Consider the following 15,230-nt stretch of genomic DNA (forward strand, 5'->3'; position numbering starts at 1 on the left):
TGTTCCGTAAGCCGGCATCTGGTCCGGTTATCGCATAACTAATATAATATATTGTTTGTTTGCAGATCCATGTGCATTTGAAGGGTTTAGGCCAACTAGAGCACATGTCAGGACAGCTGACAGCTGACCTTTTTGTTTTCCATAGATAGACTGAAGCTGAAAGCTCTTTGATCGTATCTAAAATTGAATCTAGGAGTGTCCATAGAACTCAGTGATATGAATAAAAGCGGGCATGATATGAGTGCATGTCTTAAGGATATGTTGTAGAGTTCATAAATATTTATTTGAATTTTCAACCTGTTCAAACATGTGCATGCAATGGCTTTGTAATTAGGTTTCTGGATTTCAACGACTGCGCTTTGCAATTTTGTTTGCACTCAACAGATTTTTGGTGCCGTGGCCACAAAAATACAGGGACTAGATTGCAAGCTAATTAACGTTGACACACGTGAACGGAACGGTTTGGAGGTCCTCTAGAATAAGATGATTGCCCTCTGGTCAATAAGCAAACAACTAATTATAATTTTAAGGTAGCTGTGTACGAACATGCTCAGAAGCAATGCATCCAGTCCCGTATTAGCAACTGAGATTTTTTTCCTCCAGTTAATGACACGTGTTTTTGTTTACCTTAACAGACTTAGTAGCTCTCTTTAACTGGCTCAGCAGGACTTCATTAACCCATTACAACAAAGCGGATAACGAAGCATAGAACTGATAGAAATAAACAGAAATGCCTTGTAGGCTATAGGTCTTCATATATGATCTAATGTGGCTGCAGTTTGGTTTACAAAGTGCACATCTCTTCACTGCTCAAACATGAAAACGTGACTCATTTAATGTTTAGTATTTTCACCAATGTACAGAAGCATGGCCTTCTGCAACAATAGCAGGATGTATCAACTATTCTTAGCATAGTGCTGCACCTATTTGGAAGTCGCTCTGGCTAAATGATGTATTAATATAACGAAATGTAATCTACGGCTAAGGGCACAGTATAGCTTCTCTTTTGCATTTAGGGGCTGGGTGTATTCCATCTGTATATATTAAAAAGTGGCATAAAGACTGCATAATTATTCTGCCCTGCTCTATTTCACGTCCACGTCGTTAGACGTGTGAGAAACTGAACTGAAAGATCTGAAAAAATATGCGAACATAACGGGATCTGAATTCCTCCCCTTTTCTCACTTGATGACTCCAATGGCGTCATTGTGCGTGCAGCCAAAATCGGGAGATGAGATCTGATGCAGAGAGCAGGCGAGGACAAGGATGATGGGACGAAGTCTCCAGAAATCCCAGCAGGAGTAAGCGAGCTGTTGAACACCAGCACCTCCTGCTGGTCAGTTCGTGCAAAAGCACCCAGAAAGAGGCTTTGGTGAGCTGGGCAAGCAGTTGAGATCTGACAAATAATAGGCATAGGAATAACTGGCTTAGGCCTGGCGCTATGGGGGTGCTTACGTCTGCATTGCACCCCCAAACGGACCTCAGTGCACCCCCAGTTGTCTCCTCATATCCTGATGTCTATATGGTATTCGTGACTTTTTGTGCAACCACATGGATTGCAATTGCATCTGTATTTTCTCCTGGCGCTGAGCCTGACCTGGCGTTTCCCTTCTCTAGGGTCTTTCTGCTCCTCAGAGGACAAAGATGGAAGTGAGGGTGCACGTGCACCCTGGAGTGATACTAAAGTCATAGCTGGAGTGCCCACACCAAGTGAACCAAGTGCTGTCATAATACCAGAGATCAATCAATCAGATGGACAGTTGATCAATCAAACAATCCATCAGTGAATCTCTTAGTAATTAATCAAAGCTTTTAAATCCAGACCAATGCCTGTATTAGACAGCCGTGTCTGTAGTGAAACACACATTTCAGTAAACACCATGAAAGGGCCTCACTGCTTTAAAAATGAGAGATATTTACATTTGTATACTTTCCAAACCACAATACCCATTGGGAACTGAGACAGAGTGTCAGGAAAACTGTGCATCGTTGCGGCTGGGAGCTTGAGAGATGACCAGCAGAGCAGATGTCAAACCTCACATACAGCTGAAGCGAGTGTTACAAGCCATAGATTTAGGGAGGTTTTATTCATCTGAAGTGAGGAAGAGTAATCGCCTATTGTATTGGTATTGGCAGGAGTTTGGCTGTGTTTCTGAGTGCCCTGTTCCTGCTATCACTTTGTTTATGTCACCGCCACTGAATGTGTGTGTGTTTGTGTGTGTGTGTTTGTGTGCTCACCTGCAAGTTTATTCTTAGATCATGGTAGCAAAATAAAAAATGTTGTCACTGCTAGGTGCATTAGTAGGCTGGGGTGACAGAGCTGCAGTTTGCAGTTTAACAGAAGCTCAGACCAAGGAACTTCATGGAGAAGCAGAGTCCTCTAGTGGTGAAAATAAGGTGGCAACGAACTGAAGCAAACGCATCACTCTATGCATGTTCCATACAGCACTCACCACACCCTCCATATGACCTAAATGACATTCACATCGCCCTCCCTACACCCACATCCCCAAATAACACTCAGATCTCCCCCCCCACGCACACCCCTTCGCAACCCACATCTATCTCCATGGGTCCCCTGTCACACTCATGTAACCCTCCAGCCCTCCAACATCCTATTTGGAGTAAGCCCCACAGCAGACTCCCTAACTGAGTGGAAGGATATAATGATATTTGCACCACATTAGATTCCCAGTGGACACTGACATTTTCTGTGTTCAGTCTAACTGTAATTCATTTTGTGCTGTGAGAAACACATTCCATCAATAGTTGCATTTTAACGCAATAATTTTTTGTCAGTTTGAGGGATCGCCAAACTCAAAATATTGTAAGAGGCAAGAATGCTTATTTTTCATTCACGTTGTGTACCCCAAAGTTTAGGGCAAATGCGCGATGAGATTGATCTTATTTGTGTGTTTCTGTCTGTGTTGTGCTTTGTGAGATGTGTCTTGATGTTGCCTTAACATTCAAGCAGTGCAGAGGAGTGTGAAGCACTAGAATGACATGGATGTTTTTACGGATCCTCCATCGTCAAGAAGGCCATGTCAGGTTACTGGCACAGGGCACACGGTGTCAGTCTAAACTAACATTAGTGCAACTCCTACAGGAATTAAAGAGGCAGCGTGTCACAGAACAACCACTTCAGCCGGTAGTTTATTCAGGGATGAAAGACTACCCCTCCGCGCTGCAGATTAGTTAGTTTTAACATGCGCTGAGGTCTTACCGAAGGAACGAACACAATACATCACAACAAATGGCAGGGGATCGTGAACTGGCAGCCCGTCGCCCACAGAACCCCGCGGTATTCCATATTCCATTACACACACACCACTCCGGGTGTAAAAATAACAGCTGGGTTCGCTTTCCACCCCCATAATTTGACAGGGCTCATTCACTCTCAAGCCAGAGCCGGACAAATAACAGTGTGAAGTAGACCCAGTTTTTGCATCCTGGCCTTGCTGCTTCCCTATTGAATTTGCACTGCGGGGAGTATCCTTCCTGTAGGGCGTGAAAAGATGCGGTGAGATGTAAGTGCGGTCAGGTAGTAAAAAAGGACACACCAGGTTTTTCTCTGTGGTTGCTTTCTTGCCAAAGGTCTCCTGTTGTCTGCTGCTACCACCGCCTAGGCAGGGAATGTCATTATCACAGTTCAGAGTCTAGCACTGATATTGTGTATATGTTTTATATGTATATGTATATATATGTTTTAGCTACAGTAGTTAGCTGTATTATTCACATTAATATTTTTTTTTTTTTGTAATTTTACAAAAGGTTTAGCCAAACATAAGTCTTTAAAGATGCCATAGCTATTGGTGCTTGCTGTCTGTCTCAGATTCAGTTATACAAATAGATCATTATGATATTTTTCAATTTTCAACACAGCACTTTTAATAAAACCAGACCCAGTATATTCCTCAAAGGCTAACAATTAAGCCATTGCTAATAGCATCACAATTGTCAAAGTAGTGGTGAAAAGTATATGGACATCATTTGCCAATACTATTATCATAAAAATAAGAAAACAAACCAGTTTTTAAATGTTTTGAAATGCAGTTGCACCAGACTGAAATACCATACTGCAAGAGGTCCTGAATGGGGGGAAGAGAAAAACACAGTTGCGGTTGAATGACCAAGCCAGTCACTTTGATGTTGCCTGCTGTTTCCCATTACCCGTGGTCCTTCATCGGGGGTCTTTGTGTGGAAACCCCCAGAGGCACCCCCCCAAACATACACCTGTTCATCTCATCACTCAGTAGCTTCAGAGTAACAGCATCATCCTACTGAGTGCCAGAACTCCCCAAACATGCCAAGGCCTCTGGCACACTTCTGCCCGCCCCTCCCACCAGAGAGAGATGAGGCTCTATATACTGTACATTACATTACATTACATTCATTTAGCAGACGCTCTTATCCTGAGCGACTTCCAGCACAAAAGAACAGAAGTGTATCCATTCAAGTTCAGTGAGCAACAGTGTGAGGCCAGGCTATTAACACTCCCAGACCAGTGAGTGTGAGCATAGCACTGCTTAAGCCCTACCGCAAGTTAACTTGTACCAGCTGCCTAGACAGCCTAGAAAGTAAGAGAGGCCAAGTAGACGCTCTACCACACATCAGTCACTAGATCACAGAATCCAAAACACATTGTGATACTACATGTAAAATGAACAGCAGGTATTTACTAGTGAGAAGATTAAGCATGATTTCACCCCGAAGCAGGTCTGCTGGGATGTTTGGCTCGACTTGGAGGCCTGTGAGCAAACTAGGACATCAGTCTGACTGTAAATTGACGGAAGGGGAAGGACAGCAGAAGAATGGACCCAGCTGGGGAGAGGGCAAAATCAGGCAGAAGACCCTTGAACAGTGCCCCAGGTAGCAGGAGAGGAGCCAAAGGTGGAGAGAGGGAAGGAGGTGGGATGCACAGTCAGCTGATGTAATGGTAGCCATAGAAGCGACAGTGTAGCGCGGCTGTAAGGCAGAGGGCTTGCAACAAAAAGGTTGCTGGTTTGATTCCCTGCAGGGACACTGCTGTTGTACCCTTAGACAAGGTACTTAACCCACAATTGCTTCAGTAAATATCCAGCTATATAGATGGATAATTTGTAAAATTATAACCTATGTAATTTGCTCTTGATAAGACTGACTGCTAAATGACAGTAATGCAACACAGTGGGAAAAAGAAGTTAGTAAGTGGTTTATATGCACCATTTACTGTTTGGATTCGTTTGGGGAGAGTGGGGCGTGGATGTAGGAATTTCATGTCCTCCCAAACGTCAGGTATTTATCTTCCATGAAAAGCATTTCCCCTGAGTATCAATGAAATTTTTACATACTGTCTTAGGTTGTGGGAACTGCAGAGAGACAAATCTTGCTGCTTTATAATCTCTTTATATTACCACACACCACTGTGCAGTGACATGCTGTAGCTAAAGAGTTAGTTTAAGATCAATTAAAGTAAAAAAAAAAAAGTGCACTGCCCATAATGTTTCAGGTGTCAGTTGCTGTCTGCCCATTAAGAACACCACCAGATCAGTTTTAATTTTAATGCAGGAGGTATTTTCTATCTGAGATCACCAGATGGCAGTCTCCAATAGTGATGTCAGCATCACCTTTAAAGTACTACCTTCTGGCATCACTGTGTGGCTCCGATGATTATAATTTTATGTGATCATAAATACACAATTGATATGGAATTCAGAGAAATACAGTTATCAGATTTATTTTTTGATAAGTTGCTCATCTTATCATTTTTTTGTATTTCACGGATACGGATTTCATGGATTTCATCCTCCAGATATACAGTGGCTACCTGTTAATAAATGTTTACCTGCCTTTTTTATAAGAAATATTGATTAAACGCTAGCTTGAGCATGCTTTCTCCCAGTGATATTTTTTATGCTGTATCTTTTGATCTGCACTGCATCTCAGCAGGCATTCAATAGTCTATTAATGTTCAAATATGGGTCAAATTGAGCTAGTGATCTTGCATTAATTTAACATGTCTCTCAAACATTTAACCCAGGTTAACCCAATGCCTCTATCATGTCCTGATGAAAATGAATGTTTTTGATGAAAGAAGTGTCATGTATTGAGCAAAGGCAGTTACTGAATTTTAATTCTGACAATTCAGCTCTCAGGAGTCAAGAGGAGAAACCCAGCCATGAACATGTCACAGTGAGTTTCCATTCAGAGTTCTGTACATTTGAAACAAGGTTAAAAAGCCTATTATGAATTTTCCACTACCTGTTCCTACAGGTAGGAAAAATTCTTAATATTTAGATCTGGTCAGTCTAACTATTTATTTTCATTTCTGTGAGTAAAAATTCCCATCCTCATATCCTGAAGTCTGTGTGTTTTTAGGTTTATGAACTGAGGGCTAAATTTAGGTTAAATTATAATTTAGCGTAAAAAAGAAAAAATAAAAAAAAGATTTTAGATGGCCAAAATTTTCAACAGCTTGCTTCCCTTTTTGAAAAACTCACATTTGTATAAAATATGGCTCAATTCCCCAAGGACGCCTCAGGCTTCAAAATAAATAAATAAAATGCAGGCACGTGCCGGCAAATCATTTTTTGTTTTTTTTTCATTCTGAATGTAAAAGAGGCTGAGATAGAGAATGCATCACAGAGAGCATCTCCTTAAATGGAAACAAAAGGAACCATCAAAATTCCACCATTATATGCTTCACTTTGATCTCATCACAGTTATTGTGTCATCACAGTGAATTGTCTATTGTTCATCTTTATGTATCCAACAGTAAGCAGAGTCTTGGCCAGCCTTCATCTGGACCGGCACAGGACAGATGTGCAGCAACCATGAATCTGAGCCAGGGGACGTTTTGAGTGTGCAAACCAGGCAGTGAAAAATACAAAAAAATACAAAAAAGATCAGTTGACAAAGACTGAAAAGCTGATTTATTGTAAAAGTGTATATTTTGCACTCCCAAACATGAAGAGAAGCACTCATCTCCCATAAAACAAAAACTGAAACAGGCTTTATAAATTAAACAACATGTAAAGGTGTTGGTATGTGGCACAGGTATACTCGATTGACTACCAGCATCTGATTCAAAAAGGCCAGGCTCGGGAATAGGGTGAGGTGGAGTGGTGGTGGGAGTGGGGGTTGAGGGGGCAGTAATTTACAATTTTACAGGGTAATGACAGTGCAGACAACATGGCACTATGAGTCCTAGTATGGGTGGAGCTAAGATGTGCTATCAATGATTCCTTGATATGGAGAGTCTGGCAAAGTCTTTCTTTGGCTGGATCATTGAGGGACAGCAGATGGTAACTCCACCCATCACGTGCTTCACGACAACAAACTATCCAATCACTGTCTGGAGGGAAAAGGGAAGGGCTTTAACAAAAGGGGCGTGGCGCTATTACAAACAACCAACCAGAGAGTTACTCCTGGTCCTTCTCCTCGCCATGTGTGATGATGTATACCAGGTTCTTGTAGTCCAGGTTGCCAGCCACATCTGGGGGGAAGGCGGTGAACATCTGCTCCATCTAACAGGGCAGCAAGACAGCACATGTGGTGAGCCAATTCTCTGCCCATTTACATCAGGAAATGCTATACTGTACGTGACATGAGGGGTGACCGCACAAGACAAAGACGCTCTTAGTGTTGCGCAAGCCTACTGGAATCAGCTTGCCTTCCAAGTAATTTTTAACTGCAAGATTAAGGGTGGAAAGGTTTTAAGACTAAAAACTTAAAAGCTAAAATTAGGTTCCAAGATGAATTATATCTTCATGGCAGGTAAGGGTTTGGCACGTCATACACGCTTTGGAGACTGTGTGATTTTCTGATTCTTGTGTCTTTTCTTTCTACATAGGTGCTCCTGGCAGTCAGTTAGTGTCTTTCTCTCTGCTGTGACTCAGAAGATGAGGCAGACTGTTGACAGACTGAGCTGTATTTAGTGTTCAGTGTGTGTGTGTGTGTGTGTGTGTGTGCATGTGTCTGTGTGCATGCGTCTGTGTGAACATGCATGTGTGTACATGTGTATGTGCATGCACACAGACGCGTATGTGTATTATTTGGCACTGTGTACAGCAGACTGTGTCTGGGTCCACTCACCTCCTCTTTGGAAAACCTGTCCGCCTGGGTCGTCAGCATCTCAGTGACACTACAAACAGAGAGTGATGCTGAATCAAAGCTCTGTGTACTTCCTGTCTGAGTGAGGGATGTGAGCTCCGCCCACTTCCTGTACACTTCCTGTCTAAGAAAGGGATGTGAGCTCTGTACACTTCCTGTACACTTCCTCTCTACAGAAGGGATGTGAGCTCTGTACACTTTCTTTATGTGAAAAGGAAGTAGAGTGGGTACGTACTAGTCCTTCTTCAGGACTCCCTTGCCCTCGGGGTCGAACACTTTGAAGGCGTTGAGGATGGTCTCCTCCGGGTCTGCGCCTAAGGAGACAGACATTGGTAGTGTCACATGAGGTCAAGCGTAGCCAGCCATGCGCCTGCGACAGGATGACTTTCATCTGCAGCGTCTGGGAATTGTGAAAGCTGAGCTTCCCTCTCAATGGAGAGAACAATGAGGCCTGTGAATCAGGGAGCTAAAATATGACTCCAGCATTATCATATCAACAGGGCGGCACAGCTGATGAAACATTCAAACATACTCCCTTTTTAAGGATTTGCATTCAAATAACACATTATGCACATTTTTAGCATATTATGAACATATTTGGACTGTGATCTGTGTACTAAGGGGACAAATGTGTACAACCGTCTGCCAGGCCAAGAGGCTGTTTTTTTTTTTTTTTCATTTTCTCCCCAATTTGAAATGGCTAATCCCCGAATTTTGGAATGCCCAATTTGTCATCGATGTTCGGTCCCATTGCACAACCCCCACTGCCAATCCGGGAGAGCGTGGACAAGCATGTGCCCTCCTCCGAGACACGTGATGTCAGCCGCTGCGTCTTATCACACTGCGGTCCACAAGCTAAGCTAGCACAGAGATGAGTCGGAGGAAGACATTTCATATGCAGCTTTGGCACGTGGAACCACAGACGCCCTATCAACCAGTAGGGGTCACTGTTGCTAATGGGAACGAAGCCCCTGAAGACGTACCCACCCCTATCCCCGGCGGAATGAAGCTAATGTGCTCCGCCTGTGAGCTCCCGGTCACTGTCGGCTAGTGACACGGCTGGGATCGAACCCGGGCCGTAGCGTTCAGTCTACACTCGACACGAGTGCTTTTACTGACTGAGCCACTCGGGAGCCCAGCAGTAGCAAGCAGCAGTTTTAGTGCCCTAAACCTAAAGCACTACATTGTGTCACACTGCCTGTACCTTTTAGCTTTTCGCCAAACATGGTCAAAAAGACGGTAAAGTTGATTGGTCCGGGAGCCTCCTTCAGCATCTCATCAATCTCCTCTTGCTTCACGTTCAGGCGACCTACGAAACAGAGGGGGGAGGAGGGGAGGAGCCGAGTATAAGCTGCAAACGACTGTGGGATATCCGCTAAGCCACACCGCGCCACCGAGACGCTTCCCCTCCTGCTCCCGGAGAGGTCTGTGTGGAAACTCACCGAGGGCGGCGAAGGTGTCCCTCAGGTCGTTCTTGTCGATGAAGCCGTCTCTGTTCTGGTCCATGATGGTGAAGGCCTGGCGATGGGAAAGAAGGGGGACTGTTAATGACTGAGCAATGAGCGGCAGTCACTGAGAACGCCAATTGCATTCTCACCCTGGGCTTTAAATCACAGCCACACTGTGTGTGGCTACAAACACCATTAACTGTAAAGGAAAGCAGATGAGGGGAACGCTATGTAGTGATTTTCTCTTGTTTTTGATTTTTTTTTATCCTTGATATTCTCAAGAGCGCTGTTACCATCGAGCACGTCTGTCCCCCTCAATTTTCCACCCGAGTTTGAGGGGTGCTGCGCAGCCTGGCCTGTCCGTGCACCCCCATCACGCCTCTAATTGCAGCTGACAGAGGCTGAATTATTAAACAGCAGCGCTGTACACTGCTACACTGGGGGCCCGGGGAAGGGGGGGGGGGGGTGGGTTCAGAAGATAAATACTGAATTTACCAAACAGTTTCGTATTTTGAAAGATCCTAAAGGTCACAGGTGTGTAGTTATTTCGGCAAGAACACTGTGTCGTTTGATTGCTAGGTGAATTCAATGGGAAGTGTCCAATGAACTGTAAGATAAGTTCAGATGGTCCCCCTGCTTCACAGAGAGATATCCGTGGAGTGCAGACTTCTAACACGGAGACAGACACTGACCTCTTTGAACTCCTGGATCTGGGCCTGCTCGAACATGGAGAAGACATTAGAGTTGGCTCCCTCCGCTCTCTTCTTTGCCTTCTTAGGTGCCTGGATGAAGAAGCGAAGACTGATTGGTCGTCACACATACCTTCCAATTACATAGCTCCCTAACCCAACCTTGAATCAAAACAGCCCTCGTCTCTGAACAGCCCTCTCGTGGTTTTCATCTCACTAATAGGAGAATGTTGCACATAAAAAAGGATTCAGCGGCTTTACTTCTAGTACTGTGAGCTGCCCTGACCATAGATGCCAGAAGCTTAGAAAACCACCATTCTGTTCTATGGAGGGAGACTGAATGACAGGATGTAAACTGTGGGGTTTTCAGCACACGAATTCTCAGCACACTCCAATGGCCAGACACAGTGGCACAACATGGCATTATGGGAGATTAGCTTCACCTGTGCCTTGGCTACGCACTCTGCCCACGCTATGTTTCAAACTTGTGACAGTTCTGTCGCCACGTGCAGCCAGCTGGAACGCTAACACTCACGTACAGAAGGTTCTGCTCAAGCGTCATATATGATGTCAATCTCAGCGTGTCCCCAAAGCTACCCAAAGATTCCCCAAGCGCAGTAAATGAAGCAGTTATATTTTGAAAGACCAATTATTCCGACAAAAAAAGAAACCAACACGCCCAAATCACGAGAAGATAAAACGGCTCTCAAGTTAACACGGATTTTTCTGTACCCAGACTCTCCCCTGCCGCAGGCACTATAATTAGCCTCGCGACACAGACGCCCTCTCTTGTGGTTGAGCGCAGTTTTGACACGGTGAATCAGATGTGTGGATTACACGTCTGGGGGTGGGCAGGGACAAGCAGTGCGCGCCCCCCCCCCCCCCCCCCCCCCCCCCCCCTCCTTAACCCTCACCACATTCATCTGGAAAGCCCTTGAAGGCCAGGATTACGCCGAGCTATTTACACCGCGGACGGCGGGCAGCGGGATGAGGCGCGGGAACGTCGTCCGGTGACATCACATTCCGCGGATTCGTTCGCCTCCAGACAGCTGCTTTCTAACGCTCGCCGCGGATTAGCCCGCAGCAGTTGTGCATTACGGATAAAGGTCATTATGCTGCATGACATTTTTCTCCACATCTGACTCCGTGGCGGAATCGCCCGCCTGTAAGCCGTTTTTTATTATTAGACGTGAGGCGAGCGCTAGAAGCCCTCGTCCGCGCTCATTTTGGTTCATCAGTTTAGCTCTGTCTGTTTTATTGTTTCTGTCGGCTCGCCCGTGATCAGGTCCAAAGCAATATGCGACTAATGAAATTGCTCCATTTGTCGAAAACGGCAGAGAAGTCGATAGCCGTTCCCTATTCGCAATCAGTCATATCCAACCGCTTATTCAATGCTAAATCTCACCATGATTCACAGTCTCTCATACACCACCATCCCGCCTCTGCCAAGGGACTTTCATATACAGAAACCAAACTTTTAGATGTGACAAATGCAGGCACTACAGAAAAGGCACTAAACAGCTCTATATTGTCATTTGTCATGGCTGCACTGAGACACCAGATACACGTTTCCTCGTACCTAACTGGAAAGTGATTTACAGTTATTAACTTTAATGCACAGCTTTACAAATTGCATGACAGATGACTACTAATACCGTCAGCAGAGCGAGCAAATAAGGAAAGCTGTACTGCACGTGGCATGCAGACAAGAAAGTAAAATAAATGAGAAATTAAAGCCCCTCTAGATGTATTGTTTCAAAACCGGGCCTCAAGATTTTCAGGAAACACTGGCAACACACGCATAAAGAGACCACCCCTGTCCCCTCTTAGCACAATAGGGGCCAACCCTGACTGTACACTTTTCTTGCAGCGTCCCCAAAGGCAGGTTCCCTCCTCCGCCTCCGGGGCGTCTCATGGCACCCCCCTCAATGCCTCCTCCTCATAAACCTGACCGTGTGACCCAGCAGCCCACTGCACCAGGGCTCTGCCCCTGTGCGCCGAGTCTGGGTTTGGAACACATGTCATACTGGCGTATCACACTCACCATGGCTGATGCTGGAGATGTGCTGGACCAAAAAGAGGGATCCCCAATGATGCGAGACAATAGGGGAATCCAGGGTATATTATATACACCCCCTCCCCCTCCCCTGACCCCCCCTCCCAGGTTCCTTTGTTTCGCCCATCCTTCCCTTGGCCCGCGTGATATAAATAAACCATGCCTTCTTTAGGCAGTGAGACAGGTAGGCCTTGCCTCGCCCTACCCCTTGGTGCAGTGTCAACACTCTGGAATAATACTGGTTTAGAATAACCCTCTGGCAGGGTGACGCAGGGAGGCTGCAGGAATTGTTCGATACTCGATCTCCCCCTAGGAAGCGGGGCTTTGTCTTCTACCCCGGGCTTTGGAACGCTGCAGGGTGTGAGTGACAGCGCCACTTGCTGGGCTTGCAAGCGGCTGGTCTCAGTTCCCATTGAGGGGGGGGTGAAAACTTGACAATGTAGCTGAGCCTTCTAGGGTATCATAATAGACCCGTGACATCACAATGGAAGTTTCCAATCCGTCTCTAAATCCGCTCTTCAAGGTCTGCTATTTGAAAAGTGATCCGTAATTTACCCTGCCATTATCATTCAACATGTCGTGTGTGTTGTATGAGAAGATGAAAAAATGAATTCAATTCAAGCTTTCTGGAAAGGCTAAAGAAAATGTTCGGTCAGGCATATTAAGCACATACCAAACCAATAGCCATTACAAGTTGGTTGATATATAAATGTTATGCTCAACCAAATCGTTTTTCAGAGTTTCATCCCCTTGTGGAGCCACATTTCATAAAACAAGGCAACACAGGTGATGCGAAGCTACTCTCATACAAATTAGCTTCATTCCACCAGGGGTAGGGGTGAGTATAGGTCAGCCAGTGTCCCTTCATAAACACCTCTCTTGACACCTTGTGACTCACTTGGGCGCCTACAAGATCTTCAGACGATGACAGGGAAATGTGTCTATCCAAAGAATGGTGTCTCCTTCCTGGTCCACTGTGGGACTTGTAGTGTGTAAAAAGGTACCAGCATGTGTGCAAAGGAGGACTCCTCCTAACCCTGCTCTCTCCCACCTGAGTGCAGAGGTTGTCATGGTGACACAGGCCTAATGGGCAGTTGGTGATCACAAAAACTGGTCGAAGAGGGGGGGGAAATGGAGGTGCTGTCCTGTCATGTGGGGGGGGGGGGGGGGGGGGGGGGGGGGGGGCTGTCGTTTGGAAATGAGAGGATGCCATCTCCTTACCTGAATACACTGGCGTCCCTTTTACACCCTGTACCTCAAATCCCAGTATGTCTGATGATACACCAACACTCCACCCTCAGTATAAGTGTGCTCATTTTGGGGGATTCTTGCTGGGTTCCTCTTCTAGGTGAAAGGGAAAAAAGTCTAAAGCCTTCCTCAGCGCCTTCCCCAGGTCCCGAAACACACTGCATCCTTTATTACATTATTTATGGTTTGGCATAGCATGGCATGTGGGCCACGTAAGACTGAAATGACTGGCATTGCCTACATGCTTGCACATTACCTATTTGTGGAAATGCATTTTTACTCAAGTTAAGCAGGCAGCTTTCAGCGTCACCTCCCAGGGTTTCACCTCCTAATCGGTTCTGATCGTAAATCCTTACGTGTTTGGGTGCTGTGTGGTGAGGTCAACCTGCAAAACACAGGATGTTGTTACATTTGAAAGACAAGTTTTTAAAAAAGTTTTGTGAGTTTTGTGAAGTGTGTAGGGGTCCTGGGTATGTGGTCGTTATCCAGAGCTTATAGAGCAGTGGATAACAACATATAGTGCTTAAATGTAGACATGGTGTCTCTGTGGTGGCGTAACCTGTGAGGTGAAAGCTATCTCTGACCCACCGGTAATCACTCACTGTTAGAGTTTTTGGAGCCTGCGTGCTTTCATCTGCACACCTGCTTGGCCCGTTGATGTAAAAATCAGGAGCACAGATGCAAGGAATGAGGCTAGCACCCGTGCCAAACTTTCAGGTGGCAAAGGAGCTGAATCCACAGGACTGGAAATCCATGAGACAGCAATCTGTCAACAGGGCTGCGGACATTTTTATATAAAAAAAAATAAAAGAAATCTGAGAGATTGCGATCAATCAGTATATATACAGCGCTGACAATGTGAGGCGGATTCTGCAGAACAGCAGTTCGTTTTGTGTGTTGTCACATGCAGACTAACCAAGCGAAAACACCTGTGATAAAAAAAAAAAACAGAGGGGATTCTGGGTACTCACAGACAGGGAGCGAACATCCATCAGCATCACACTTGGGTGGCGAAGCTTTGGTAAGAGAAACAGGGTGGGAGGCCACACAACTAAAAAGTGAGAATTTCAACCCCAGACGGTACCTACAGGCAATTGCATGCACTTTCACTGTAATTCCGTCTGCGACTGGTGTGGGAAACCACTCTCCCCCCACCCACCTGACAGGAGCCTTCACCTCCCATCTATAGCATCAGCTGTCTGCGCTCTTTGGGTTATTTTGAGTTTAAGATGCAAATGCCAGCTGTTGTTTCGCATGCTTGTGTGTCTGTATGGCAAAGGCATTGTCATAGAATGTCAAAGAGAGATGAGGAGAATCATGCTGCTATATATAAAAGCACACACAAGTTTTCTACTCACTTCATTGAAGCACACTTAGCTATAGACTAAGACTGTTTTTTTTTCTTTGCTGCCTTTCATGCTATATTAAAGTATTAATACACTATCCCATAAAGGCAACAAATAAACGGAAACACAAAGCAATAAAGACATACCTATCTCGTCGCTAAGCTTAGATATTCACTTTTATTTTTAGAACTATTTTTTGTTTCCTTGCGCCCCAAAGCAGCTGAATGAACATCTGTAATGAACAGCTGATCAAGGTGACACACAGGTAGGACAGGCTCTTTGCCCATGGTCGTCTAGATCACGTGTAAGGAGAGCATTTGAGGACATTACCTGTGAAAGCAGGGCAGCGGCG

General features: G+C 45.3%; 1 protein-coding gene across 1 annotated transcript; it reads right to left on the reverse strand.

The window, feature by feature from the left end:
* Window positions 1–6,896: 6,896 nt before the first annotated feature.
* On the reverse strand, window positions 6,897–12,312 carry myl2b (myosin, light chain 2b, regulatory, cardiac, slow). The gene is made up of 7 exons (XM_036526342.1): window positions 12,273–12,312; window positions 10,232–10,321; window positions 9,534–9,609; window positions 9,296–9,400; window positions 8,327–8,405; window positions 8,074–8,122; window positions 6,897–7,505 (listed from the first exon to the last, which is right to left on the reverse strand). The coding sequence occupies exons 1-7, from the start codon at window positions 12,273–12,275 to the stop codon at window positions 7,401–7,403; spliced, it is 507 nt and encodes a 168-aa protein (XP_036382235.1). The 5' UTR covers window positions 12,276–12,312; the 3' UTR covers window positions 6,897–7,400.
* Window positions 12,313–15,230: the final 2,918 nt, after the last annotated feature.

Source organism: Megalops cyprinoides, chromosome 4 (assembly GCF_013368585.1).
Source record: "Megalops cyprinoides isolate fMegCyp1 chromosome 4, fMegCyp1.pri, whole genome shotgun sequence".
Classification (NCBI taxonomy): Eukaryota; Metazoa; Chordata; class Actinopteri; order Elopiformes; family Megalopidae; genus Megalops; species Megalops cyprinoides.